The sequence below is a fragment of the Trichechus manatus genome, unplaced genomic scaffold (genome assembly GCF_000243295.1).
Source record: "Trichechus manatus latirostris isolate Lorelei unplaced genomic scaffold, TriManLat1.0 scaffold00022, whole genome shotgun sequence".
NCBI lineage: Eukaryota > Metazoa > Chordata > Mammalia > Sirenia > Trichechidae > Trichechus > Trichechus manatus.
In genome coordinates, this window is record NW_004443958.1 from 8,474,020 (window position 1) to 8,488,666 (window position 14,647).

Sequence of the window (14,647 nt, forward strand, 5' to 3'; positions counted from 1 at the left end):
CTTTTTACTAGAATTTGAGTTCTGCAGCCCACTTTTCTCCTGCTCCATCAAGGACTCTCTATTGTGTTCCCTGTCAGGGCGCTCCTTAGTGGTAGCTGGGCACCATCTAGTTCTTCTGGCCTCAGGCTGATGCAGTCTCTAGTTTATGAGGCCTTTTCTGTCTCTGGAGACACATTTGATTGTCACAACTTAGGGGTCGGGGTGCTACTGGCATGTAATGGGTGCTGCTAAACACCTACAATCCATAGTACTCCTTTTCCTGCCCCAGAAGAAATGTCAATAGTGCCAAGGTTGAGAAACTGTGTTCTAGGCCAGGTAGGAAGATTGCGCAGTCATTTGCACTAATATTAATTCTTAGTCTTTAGGGCATGGGAAAATCATTACTGAGATAGTACATAGATACATAAAATACAAATATATGTAAATATACTGTTGGAAGGAGGCTTCTGGAGGAAAGTATAAGTACTTTAGAAACTTGTCACTAACTTAAAACCTTTGAAGAAATGAGGGAGGAGTTAGGACTTAGCAAGGAATGTTACTAATGCTTAATCTAAGACCCAACTGAACTGAAACAGAGGTGCAGGTGGAAAGGCATGAAAAAGCCAACTGGTAAAAAGTCTTGGAATAAGAGTGTCATCTGCCTGGTATTAAAAATCATGGTTAGAACTGCAGTGGTGACAGACATGCTGGTCCCTTTTGTGACAAGATGTTGTCTATAAGAAAATCTGCTGGTACCAGACTTGCATGCTTGCTGAGGAGAAGCAAGGTGTCTGAGAAGGGGCGATTGAGAATGATACCTTCAGTTTGGTAAGTGCCCCAATTACCTATGGCAACATAGTAGCTCTACTGTGAAGACCTCACAGTATGGTAGATGGTGGATTGCAAGGTAGGCTAATTCTTTCAGTAAGCACCAGGGAAAGATATATATTTGAGAAAAGAACTAGGTCACTTCAGAAACCCCTAGCATGGCAGTCAGGTAAGTAGGTTATAGAGCTAGATGGACTGGGTTCAAATCCTAGCCCTGTTGTTTTCCTGCTGTGTAATCCTGGGCAACTGAAAAACAGTTGAGTAAGTATAATTTGCTTCAAGAGTGCTTTCAATTTTGTATATTCTGTTGTAACTGAAATACATTATTTCCCTCCTTTAGTTCCTGGCCCAACATTGGAAACTTTTGTGGGAGCTGACATTAACACCATTCTTATCACAAACCTCCTCAGTGGGATGGACTACAATGTGAAAATATTTGCCTCCCAGGCTTCAGGCTTCAGTGATGCTCTGACGGGCGTGGTGAAAACATGTAAGACTGATACCCTGTCTCCTCAGCCCCTACTTGTGATTTTGCTGCTCTCTTTTCTCTATAACTCAACCTCTGCTTCAGTTTGGCAGTTAGGTTTTCTTTTCCTCAGCGCTGTACTTTCTGGATGGTGTTCCAGGGCAAAGGGAGTGTTCTCCTTACTGGGGCTGTGATTAGGATTCCTGGTTGACAGGTGAAATGTCAGTACCTGGCATTCAAATATACTTGATGATCGCAGATAGGATTTCCTTCTGGAAAGTCTTTGTTGGGATTTTTCAAATTAGGTGAAATTTTCCAACCAGCCTGTGGCCAACAAGGCCAACCCCAGTCGAAGTTGGATGAAGGGGAAGTTTGTCTTTGTCAGAGCCTTTGCCTCACCCCTCATACACACACGCGCCATCCGTAAAAAGTACATTTACCATTCTAAGGACTTTCTTCTTCTCTACTCTTTTATGGGCTTTCTTGCTGTCTGCCTACCATCTGGGACTTCTCACTGGCATACACTACTCCCAGACACCCATGGCATAATGCAGTGTTTTCCAAACTTCAGCATGTATATCCATATTTCTGATGTTTATCATACCTCTACACCATCTGTTTAATACATCTCTTTAAATAAACTTACAGTTTTTTATTTAAATACCTTAAAAAACCCACATAATTACCCTAAGCAGAAAATCAATATTTTTAACGCACATTGAAGATAATACATGAATTACCAAAATAAAAACAGTTCGTCCTGAGTGCTATCACCAGTATGTGCCTCACACTTGAGAGTAATAGTCATGGTATAATTGAAACAATAAGGCTTGAATCTGCTACTTATTAACTATGACCTTAAGCAAATTTCTTAATCTCTCTGAGCCCAAGTTTTCTCAACTCTAAAATGAAGATAATAATAACCAGTTTATGGGCTGATTGTGAGGATTAAAGAGATGATGTATATAAAGGGCCTAGCATATAGCACCCTCATGCGCCTGTCAGTTTGTTGTACTGTGGGGGCTTGCGTGTTGCTGTGATGCTGGAAGCTATGCCACCCGTATTCAAATACCAGCAGGGTCACCCATGACGGACAGGTTTCAGCTGAGCTTCCAGACTAAGACAAGCTAGGAAGAAGGGCCCAGCGGTCTACTTCTGAAAAGAATTAGCCAGTGAAAACATAATGAATAGCAGCAGAACATTGTCTGATACAGTGCTGGAAGATGAGCCCCTCAGGTTGGAATGCACTCAAAATATGACTAGGGAAGAGCTGCCTCCTCAAAGCAGAGTCGACCTTAATGACGTAGATGGAGTCAAGCTTTGGGGACCTTCATTTGCTGGTGTGGCATGACTCAAATGAGAAGAAACAGCTGCAAATATCCATTAATAGTTGGAATGTGGAATGTGTGTAGTATGAATCTAGGTGTGATGGTTAAGATTGTGTGTCAGCTTGGCTGGGCCATGATTCTTAGTGTTTTGGCAGTTGTATAATGTTGTGATCACTTCCCTGTTGAAATCTGATATTTGGTCACCCCCATGATGGAATCTGCTGATGGTACTGGCAGGGGCGGGGCCTGTGGAGGCTCACCGCCTCCTCAGCCTTCATCTCTCTGCCCTCCACCACCTACTTCCTTCCTGCTCGCCTTGCCAAGGCTTTTGGCTTGTTCTGGATCCAGCAGCTGCTTCTCTGTTGTTGTCTGACTTCCGACTGTTGGGACTTGAGCTAGCAGCTTACCTGTTGATCTTTGGATTTGTTGATCTTCATAGCCTTTGAGCAAGAGTCCTGCTCCTTGACCTGCTGATCTTGGGTTCACTAGCCCCTGCAGCTGTGTGAATCAGGAGAAACCTTGTGGTCTTGCCTGCCTATCTTGGAATTCATTGACCTTCATAGCCTGCGAGCGGGAACCCTGCTCTCCAACCTGCTGATCTTGGGTTCGCCAGCTTCTGCAGCTGTGTGAGTTGGGAGAGGCCTCTATCCTCATCCATGGACTTGGGACATTCTAGCCTCTATAATTCCATGAGCTGTTACCTTGATATAAATCTCTCTATATATTTATACAGTTTACTGGTTTTGCTTCTCTGGAGAACCCAGCCTAAGACTCTAGGAAAACTGGAAATCGTCGAAAATGAAATGGAACGCATAAACATTGATATCCTAGGCATTAGTGAGCTAAAATGGATTGGTATTGGACATTTTGAATTGGATAATCATATGGTCTACTATGCCCAGAATGACAACTTGACGAGGAGTGGTGTTGCATTCATCATCAAAAAGAACATTTCAAGATCTATCCTAAAATATAACACTGTCAGTGATAGGATAATATCCATACGCCTATAAGGAAGACTAGTTAATATGACTGTTATTCAAATTTATGCACCAACCACTAAGTCCAAAGATGAAGAAATTGAAGACTTTTACCAACTTCTGCAGTTTGAAATTGATCAAACATGCAATCAGAATGCATTAATGACTACTGGTAATTGAAATTTGAAAGTTGGAAACAAAGAAGAAGAATTGATAGTTGTAAAATATGGCCTTGGTGATAGAAACGATGCTGGAGATCACATGATAGAATTTTGCAAGACCAACAACTTATTCATTGCGAGTACCTTTTTTTTTACCAACATAAACAGCGACTATACACGTTGACCTCGCCAGATGGAATACACAGGAATCAAATCGACTACATCTGTGGAAAGAGACGATGGAATATTTCAATATCATTAGTCAGAACAAGGCCAGGTGCTGACTGCCAAACAGACCGTCAATTGCTCATGTGCAAGTTCAAGTTGAAACTGAAGAAAATTAGAACAAGTCCATAAGAGCCGAAGTATGACCTTGAGTATATCCCACCTGAATTTAGAGACCATCTCAAGTAGATTTGATGCGTTGAACACTAATGACCGAAGAACAGACAAGTTGTGAAATGATGTGAAGGACATCGTACATGAAGAAAGCAAGAGATCATTAAGGAGACAGGAAAGAAAGAAAACACCAAAATGGATGTCAGAAGAGACTCTGAAACTTGCTCTTGAACATCAAGTACCTAAAGTGAAAGGAAGAAATGATGAAGTAAAAGAGCTGAGTGGAAGATTTCGAAGGGCGGCTTGAGAAGACAAAGTAAAGTATTATAATGACATGTGCAAAGACCAGGAGATAGAAAACCAAAAGGGAAGAACACACTCGGCATTTCTCAAGTTGAAAGAACTGAAGAAAATATTCAAGCCTCGAGTTGCAATATTGAAGGATTCTAGGGGGAAAATATTGAATGATGCAGGAAGCATCAAAATATGGAAGGAATACACATAGTCACTAAAGCAAAAAGAATTGGTCGATATTCAGCCATTTTTGGAGGTAGCATAGGATCAGGAACCAATGATACTGAAGGAAGAGGTTCAAGCTGCACTGAAGACATTGACGAAAAACAAGGCTCCAGGAATTGACGGAATACCAGTTGAGATGTTTCAACTTCCAGCAGTGCTGGAAGTTCTCACTCATCTATGCCACGAAATTTGGCTATCTGGCCAACCGACTGGAAGAGATCCCTATTTATGCCTATTCCAAAGAAAGGTGATCCAACCGAAAGTGGAAATTATCCAACAATATCATTAATATCACACACAAGTAAAATTTTGCTGAAGATCATTCAAAAACGGCTGCAGCAGTATATCGACAGGGAACTGCCAGAAATTCAAGTGGGATTCAGAAGAGGATGTAGAACCAGGGATGTCATTGCTGATGTCAGATGGATCCTGGCTGAAAGCAGAGAATACCAGAAAGATGTTTACCTGTGTTTTATTGACTATGCAAAGGCATTAGACTGTGAGGATCATAACAAATTATGGGTAACATTGCAAAGAATGGGAATTCCAGAAACTTAATTGTGCTCGTGAGGAACCTGTACATAGATCGAGAGGCAGTCATTCAGTCATAACAAGGGGATACTGTGTGGTTTAAAGTCAGGAAAGGTGTGCGACAGGGTTGTATCCTTTCACCACAGTTATTCAATCTGTGTGCTGAGTAGATAACCTGAGAAGCTGGACTACATGAAGAAGAACACGGCATCAGGATTGGAGGAAGACTCATTAACAACATGTGTTATGCAGATGACACAACCTTGCTTGCTGAAAGTCAAGAGGACTTGAAGCACTTACTGATGAAGATCAAAGACCACAGTCTGCAGTATGGATTACACCTCAACATAAAGAAAACAAAATTCCTCACAATTGGAGCAATAAGCAACATCACGATAAATGGAGAAAAGATTTAAGTTGTTAAGGATTTCATTTCACTTGTATCCACAGTCAACACCCATGGAAGCAGCAGTCAAGAATTCAAAAGATGCATTGCATTGGGCAAATCTGCTGCAAAAGATCTCTCTAAAGTGTTAAAAAGCAAAGATGTCATCTTGAAGACTAAGGGGTGCCTGACCCAAGCCATGGTGTTTTCAGTTGCTTCATATGCATGTGAAAGCTGGATGATGAATAAAGAAGACCAAAGAAGAATTGCAGCCTTTGGATTGTGGTGTTGGCGAAGAATATTAAATATACCATGGACTCCCAAAAGAATGAACAAATCTGTCTTGGAAGAAGTACAACCAGAATGCTTCTTAGAAGCAAGGATGACGAGACTGCATCTCACGTACTTTGGACATGTTATCAGGAAGGTTCAGTCCCTGGAGAAGGACATCATGCTTGGTAAAGTAGAGGGTCAGCAAAAAAGAGGAAGAACCTCAAGGAGATAGACTGACACAGTGGCTTCAACAGTGGGCTTAAGCATAGCAAAGATTGTGAGGATGGTGCATGACTGGGCAGTGTTTTGTTCTGTTGTACATAGGGTTGCTATGAGTCAGAAGCAACTCGATGGCACCTAATAACAGCAACAACAGCATATACCAAGCACTCAATGAATAACTATTACTATTATTATTATTGATATAATTGTGCTTTATGCACTTGGCCTCATATTTCAACCTAATCCCTAATCAAATTATTTATCTGATATAGTTTCAGGCAAGAATTGGGGCAAATGTCAAACCAGACTTACAGTCACCCTGGATTTCCCATAGGATCCGTCCTTTTGCTGGAGGAGGCTGCCCAAATTTCTCTTTCATGGAATACTTGGGGACCTTATAGGCTAGATACTAAATGAATTTAATCTAAAAGACATAGTCTCTGTCTTCCACTGATCTAGAAAGTCTCTGGTCTGTGGCTTTGATCTTGTACTTGGCTGTTGAAATGATACTGTTCCTAGGTACCACTGTGACCTCCAACTAGCTAGCCCTTCCTTTAGGAACACTGTAGAAGACTCTGTGTATTCTCCCTTCCTCTAGCTTCTCTCTCTTTCTCTAGCTCATCTTTATTTTCCTCTCTAGGTTATCCTTTCCGCCTGTGCATTTTTTCTGTCTCTGTGGTTCTTTAGTGGGTTTTCTCCCACTGCTCTTCCTTGTCTCTGCTTATTCTGTCGTCTTCTCTCTGCTTCCTTCTTTCTTCTTCCATTCTTCTCTTCCTCAAAAAATGCATTGATCATTGAAAACATGTTAAAAGATTGACTTGTTTTATATTTTTATCTTTAAAGTAAAAATTGGATGGGATTCTTTTTTTAATCTCTCTCCCAAGCAAAATAAAACCCCACACAATCTCAAATAAATTAAATGAAAGCATTTTTTATTTAGTGTAGTTATATGAATCATTATTGATTTACCCTTTTTATGGGGGGTGGTAGGGGTTGTTTGATTGGCCTTGGTAAAAAAAAGTCCGCCCACTCTGACCTAACAGAAACGAACAATATAAAAGCAAGAAGTTGAGATCAGACAACATTATTTTAACCATCTTGAAAAAATAATGTTAAGCTGTTTTTATTTTTTGATGTTGCTAAATGAGAAGTAAGGAAAAATTATACGGATGGAAGTGAGAGATCATTAGGAAAAGTAAATATGATTAATTTTCTCCTTTTTCTCCTTGCATCTGCATGATAACCCATGCATACCCCTCTATTGTATTGGAGAGACAATATTTTCAGTGTCCAAAAAAAAAACCTTTTTGTGATCATTTCTGTGTATCACAGTGTTTTAAGATTCATAAGAATATGTGCATTTTTTATATACTTTTATTATCTGTATAAACTTTTTAATTTGTAAATGTTTCCAAAAGTTGTTCATTCTCAGTTAATCATGTTTCGAAGACTAGCTCTTTTGAAGCTGCTCCTGTTTGAGTTATATTTCTGTTGTGTCTACTTTGTTCTTCTCTCTTACTTAAGCCATAAACTCGTTGCCGTTGAGTTGATTCTGACTCATAGCAACCCTGTAGAACAGAGTAGGACTGCCCTGTAGGGTTTCCAAGGAGCAGCTGGTAGATTTGAACGGCCGACCTTTTGGTTAGCAGCCTAACATTTAAACACTGTGCTGCCAGGGTTCCTACTTAAGCCATAGCTGTCTTTCCTTGGTGGTGAATAATTACATATTCTATTTAATTTCATTACAAAAGTATTATATATCCATTGTGGAATCTTTAGAAAACAAATTAATAATGAGGGAAGATTAAAAATCACCCATTAGTTCACCATCCATTGCATCGGACATTTTTCTTGTGAATATATATTTCCTTTTTCATTTACAAATATCAGACCATACCAAACACAATATTTTGCCGCCTGATTTTTCAGGTTGTAAAATAAGCATCTTTTGTATACTAATTTCTTGTGAGTTGATTATTTCCTGCCTTGGAATCTGGAGCATTGAATGGATTTTTTTCATGTTTACGTTAATTTCACACATGCGGACATTTGTGGCATTGTCAAATGTGTGACATAGTTATGTTTCTGTTTCATTGTAGTGCCCTTGGATGTGACCAATCTGCAAGCCAACCGCATTGAAATGACCAACTTGTGTGCTCAGTGGCAGTTGCACCGTCACGCTACGGCCTACAGGATAGTTATAGAATCCCTCCAAGGTAAGCACAATCCATCACGTATTTTTTTGCCGAACACTAGGGTACTTTGCTGCTATTGTTAGCTGCCAGGGAGTCAGCCCCCAACTCATGGCGACTTTCTTGCACAATGGAGCTAAACATTGCTTGGTCCTGTGCCATCCTCATGATTGGTTGGGATCGTACTCTTGTGATCCACAGAGTTTTCATTGGCTGACTTTTTGGAAGTAGATCACCAGGCCTTTCTTCCTAGTCCATCTTAGTCTAGAAGCTCCTCTGACACCTGTTCAGCATCATAGCAACACTCAAGCCTTCACTGAGGGATGGGTGGTGGCTGTGTATGCGATGCATTGACTGGGAGTCGGACCCTGATCTCCTGCATGGGAGGTGAGAATTCTACCACTGAACCACCACTACCTCCGTACTTGTGTACTTAGTTCTATGATAATTACCATGGGGAATGCATGTGTACTTAGTTCTATGATAATTACCATGGGGAATGCATGTGTGTTTAGTTCTATGATAATCACTGTGGGGAATGCATGAGTAACATTAGACAAGGATCCTATAAATTGGAGGCAGTGTTGTATAGTAGCTAATCATATAGAATATGATTTAACCTCTCCAAACCTCTATTTTCCCAACTGTTAACAGGTATAATCATAGTACCAACCTTGTAGGATTCTGTGAGGATTAAGCTGAGAGAATCTGTTTAAAGCATTTGCATGCAGCAAGCACTCAAGAAATGTGAGCTTTTTGGTAGTAGAAGCAAAAGAGCTGGGAATAGCATACTTTAAAATAATAAGGTGGCACTATAATTTTGACATTCGCTGTAATTTGGGGGATCTAGGTTTGAATTTAATGTTTTTCTCAGTGTTTCTTTTTACTTCGGGTGATAACTGGTGAAGAACAAACTCGTTCAGTAGATGGTATATCTATGCCATCATGAACAAGTTCTTCAGCATCCCAGATCTCAAGAACATCTAAAATTTGGAACTTTGTTTCAAAGGTGAAACACTAAAATGTCTCCTCTTCATCATTAAAAATATGAAGAACAATAAAATGCTGATTGCAGAAAAGTGAGTTTCTAGGACCTGTTAATCCTTTTTTTTATATCATTAGCATAGGTAATATTCAAAAGATGAGATCAAATAATAAAAATTAATGAGATTTTTATAAACAGTAGAAGAGATATGTTTTGTTTCTTGGTGGGATATAGGCAAAACTAGAGAATCCCAAATGATTTTTTTTTTTTAATCTTGAAGACTTGCTAATTAAATTGTTAAAGTAGAGCCCTCTCTTCCTGAACAAATGGTCGCGGTTTTCCATTAAAAGAGCTGAAGCAGCTAACTCTTCAGAATAGGACTAGGTTTAGTACCCCATATCCCTTGCTCTAACTACATTAAAAACCCATATATACCACTCTTACTCAGTCCCTAAAAGTGGTATTTGGAAATGTGCCCCCTTTATAATATGAGCAGAGGTAGGGGCAACATTCTAGAAGAAATTCCTGCCAACTCCAGCCAAGGCATTGTCTGAAATGACATGCTAAACCGCTACTTACCTGAATCCCTGTGTGTGATGTAAGAATCCTTTCAGGATGATATAGAATAAATATCTGGGAGTGGCTTTAATCCAAAATGAACGTTGAGAAAGAGAAAGTCAGGACAAGTCACATGAATTTTGTGATTATATAAATATGACTCATGGGCTACTTAAGCAGAAGTAGCTGAAAGATAGGCAACTGTTTACAAAACAGTAGAGAATATGCTTAGATTTTTTTTTAAAGTTTCTTTAAATTGTGCTTAGATGAAGATTTACAGAGCAAATTATTTTCTCATTAAACACATACTGTTTTGTGACATTGGTTGATATGTTTAGTTTTTTTTTTTTTAACTTAAAGAGCTTAGATCAAGAAATAGACTTTTCACGTTGGAGTGGGAAAGAGTTAGATTGAGTTTCTTAATTTTACAGAGAAATGTGGTCACCATCCTGATTCACTGCCTTTGAAGGCTTTGTGGTCAGATGACCATTCTTCAGCGGGCAAATGAGTCCCAGAGCCCCAGCTGTTTTGATTCTGTAATACTTCCCAATAGCTACATGTTGCCTCTGCAGACATCTCAGTCCTTTCACTCTAATCAAAAGTGACACTAGGGAGAACTGGGATCTGGTTCTTCCATGTGTTGGAGAAAAGTTATATCCCGGGGTAACTCATTTATGAGTGCCTAGTGGTTAAGAGCTCGGCTGCTGACCAAAAGGTCAGCAGTTCAGATCTCCCAGCCGCTCCTTGGAAACTCTGTGGGGCAGTTCTACTCTCTCCTATAGGGTCGCTATGAGTCGGAATCAACTCGCCTGCAGTGGGTATGCCAGATGCCTACTGTTTGGTAGACATTTTTTCCAGTTTTTAATATACTTCCCGCGGCCTGGTCATGTGCACTTTGAGATGAAGGAGTTGTTTTGAGATGAAGTCAGTGCTGTAGCCACAACTGCTGGTCAGTCTTCTTCTCTGGGCTTCAGTCTCTCTAAAATTACTTCTTTTAAGGCTATTAGCGGAGGCAATACGTACAAATTTCCAAGGTTTTTGTTATTAAAATAGTCAAGTCGTATTATTCCAGATTGTTTGTTTGCAAACAGCACAAATCCAGATGAAAGTGACTTAAGCAAAAGGGTTAATTTATTTGCTGATATGTTGAGAAGTCCTAGAGTATTTGGCTTCAAGAACATGTGGATCTAGATGTTCACACAATCTCACCAAGATTAAATCTTGCTCCATCCCTCTGCTCTGCTTTTCTCTGCCTTCATTCTCAGCCAGGCTCTATAACTGACCCAGATCAGACCCATAGTTATATTGTCTCAGTTTAACAGCCTTAGTGAAAAGAGAGCTTCTCTTTCTCAGTAGTTGCAACAAAAGTCCAGGTATGAACCGTATCGGCCTGATTTGGGTCACAGGCTCCTAAACCTGTCATTGAGTCCAAGTACATGAAAGAAACTGAGTGTCCAGACCTCATTGTCTCCCCTCTTGTATCTGGTGTTGGGGGGATGTTCAGTCCTCCCCAAACTATAAAGACCAAGAGTGAGAAGGAATGGATTCAAAGAAAGAGGAATTAGATGTAACACAGGCAAGAACAACAGATGTCCTCTACCCATGTAAATATTATGACATTTTTATAGCCAAGAAAGAAAGGAAAGAAAAAAGATTACCAGAAAGGATAAGATCGTTTCAGGAGAGACTGAAATAAAATCTGCTTTTGAGTCAGTCATCCAGCTGCCAGATTAATTGAAGGCTTTTGGTTAATTCTAGGACAGACCAAATTGAGAGACTTGCTTTCAACTGGTCTTGAGTAACTCAGAACCCCATGAGAGCCTCCATTAATTCTGCAGAGTCTCTGGGGTTCTGTCCCTCTTTCCAGCTGTTTTTGAGTTGACTTGGCACCTGAGGTTAGGTATGGAGTTTTCCTTCAAGTTCAAGTACTTATGTGCCAAATAAACCCAAATACTGTGTTCTCTCCCTAATTCCTGTAAGTTGGTGAACTTCTTTGTAACATCCTAGAAAAGGGTTCAAAGGATGCTCTACTTTGTCTTTTGCCTTTAGGTGTTTATGTATCAATTTTGCCATATTATCGATTCACAGAATTACAGTATAGTGGAGAGCCTATTTTAACTGGGGATGAGAATCCAGTCAAAAAGATCATGTGGAGTGAAACCTGTTCTCAAGATTTGACTTGTTGAAGAGTGGCTTTATGATTGGGGATTAGGGCATTTGAGAGATCTAGGGAGTGGAAGTATTTATATCATAAAAATCCAGCAGAGTAGTTTCCTGAATGCTGACTATCCTTTGTTTGTGGATCTGAGTAATTATTCATGGGACATTTTGGTGAATTAAGTTGGTGGTATCATTATCACCATAATAATAACCCAGAGAAAAATTTAACCTTGCTTCGTAAGAATGAATGCACAAATACAGAATTTTTTCTCTGCTCAAAAATAAGAAATTAACTTATGCCTTTTGGCACAAGGGTTGAGGAAATTAGTCACCATTTGATCAGTTTAAATGTTTTCCTTTAAGGCCAGGCCATTAGACCTGACTCAGACGTGCCAAAAGCAACATGGCTACACTCCCATTCATGTAACCTCTCTTGTTAGTATTGGGAATCAAACCGATACTGTTTCTCATTCATTTTACTGTGCCTGTTCCAGTTTTCCAGTGGTTTTGTAGATTTGTTTTAACAGTAAAATCTTTTTATATTCTATTTTCAAGGGTCTGTAGGATGCATGGGTATCCACGAGAAATAGCGGAGATGATAGAAAAGCATGTTTCTAGAATTGATTCCTGGAGAATCCCGCATAGCTTTTGTGGAGATACCTACCTATGATCCATGCTTGTTATTGTTATTAGTTACCATCAAGTTGACTTTGACTCATAGTGAGCCCACGTATGCAAAGTAGAACTGCTCCATAGAATTTTCAAGGCTGTGACCTTTTGGAAGCAGATTACCAGGCCTGTCTTTCGAGGCGTCTCTGGGTGGGTTCAAACTTCCAACTTTTGGCTAGTAAAAAAACTCATTGCCATCAAGTCAACTCAGACACACAGGGACCCTATAGGACAGCTGTCAAGCTATATCATTTTGACTATAAACCAGAAAAACCAAACCCGTTGCCGTTGAGTTGATTCCGACTCACAGTGACCTTATAAGATAGAGTAGAACTGCCCATAGGGTTTCCAAGGAGCAGCTGGTGGATTCGAACTGCTGACCTTTTGGTTAGCAGCCGAGCTCTTAACCACTGTGCCACCAGGGTTCCGTTTTGACTATACATATACATATATATTTATTTTATTAATTTTAAAGACTATATATTTAATTTACTTATTTTATGATGTTTTGATGGAAATTAAAGCAACATCTTCTGAGACTGGCCTTGGAGTTCTCAATTTAAATGTCGGTTTTGCTGCTTACTGCATGGTAAAGATACTAACTTTGCTTGCCTTCAGTTTCTTGTATTTAGAGGGGGATTAATTGTAAATGTAAGAATCCAGTGAGTTGATCCATATGTGCTCAGTAACTGTTGGCTATTGTTGCTGTTGTTCATCAGTCAATACTGAACACAGAACCTGGCATAGAGGAAGCCCACAGGAAACGGTGAATATAATTAATCCAGCTTCCCCCAACTCCAAACCTAAGGACCAACACTAACTCTCTGAGGAGGGGCACAGCAGTTTTGTTGTGGATGTGAGAACGCAGAAAGCCAATGGTTTGTCAGGTCTCCAGAGTTCTCTGTGTCTTCTGCTGTTGTGGAGAAAAGACAGAGAAGATGCTATTTGGAATAGGCTGTATATGACATGGTTCCTTGGTAGATCAAAAAGAACCTTGGAACTAGGAGTCTGGAGATGGTGCTGTACAGCATATATGGCCCTAAGCCTCTTAGCACTGTGTCCTATTTCCTCATCTTGACAGTGGGTCTAGGGTAGTGGCTAAACAACTTCTCTCTTTCAAATGAAAATAGTGTATGTGAATTTACTTAGGTAAGCATGTATTTCTCTGTGTTTCATACTTCCAGGTGTACTTTAAAGAAGTGATGACTGCAGAAAACAAAATGTTCAGCTCTTAGCCTTGTCAGTAATTATGATTTTTAAAAGAATAGTTGAAAAGGACTTCCAGAGTGGGTCCAGGGAGTTTGGAGATCCTCCCTTGGGCTCGTTAGGAATCTTCTTTGCAGTTGAAAGCAATCACGGGTGTCAGTGAAAAATCAAGGCTAAGAGGCAGGAATTGGGCAGTATGGGATCTCCCTAGATGCCCCAGGGCTGCATTTTTGGTAGCTTTTAAAACAACCTGGATCCATGGATGAGGTTTCTGAGACCCTAGAAGCCCACCTCCTCGTCCACAAGGCATGAAGAATGCCTACAGCCCTACAGTCTCTAACTGCACATCTGCATCTTTAGATTGCTGCCTAGAAGTAGTAGTTTATTCCTTTGTATTGCTGGCTAGAACTCCATTTTGTGGATACTAAAAGAAAAAGAAACCCAAACCCATTGCTTTCAAGTCGATGGTATTGAGTTGTATGGGACCAAACGAATGTAGGCTTTAATGTCAGTGTGTAATTGTTTGGCTGAGTTTTGGAGATTTCATGTTGAGTAAAAGGGAGTTCTGATTTTTAAAAAATAATGTACTGACGCCCACACTTGTGCAAGAGTTCAGTTAAGATGTATACATATAACTATATACATTCATAATTCTCTATTCAGTAGAGGGTTGACTTCAGGTGTCTTTTAATAATAAGTTTCTTTATTGTACGTTTAAAGTGTGATTTTCAATTTAAAAAACAATGGATATATTAACTCCATAGGAACAGATTCATTATCTCAAACAAGTATAATTCATTCTGGAGTTTTCTGATTTGGGTGATGCATATTAAGCATTTTAGAAGCCAATCATCTACTGATGACTG

The 14,647-nt window shown here is 39.8% G+C and overlaps 1 protein-coding gene across 1 annotated transcript in view; it reads left to right on the plus strand.

Moving 5' to 3' along the window:
• Positions 1 to 14,647, plus strand: part of COL14A1 (collagen type XIV alpha 1 chain) — a 266,930-nt gene that overhangs the window by 142,741 nt on the left and 109,542 nt on the right. The window contains exons 23-24 of the mRNA XM_023728170.1: positions 1,148 to 1,297; positions 8,111 to 8,227. Coding sequence (XP_023583938.1) covers positions 1,148 to 1,297; positions 8,111 to 8,227 — 267 coding nt within the window. The remainder of the gene's footprint in view (positions 1 to 1,147; positions 1,298 to 8,110; positions 8,228 to 14,647) is intronic.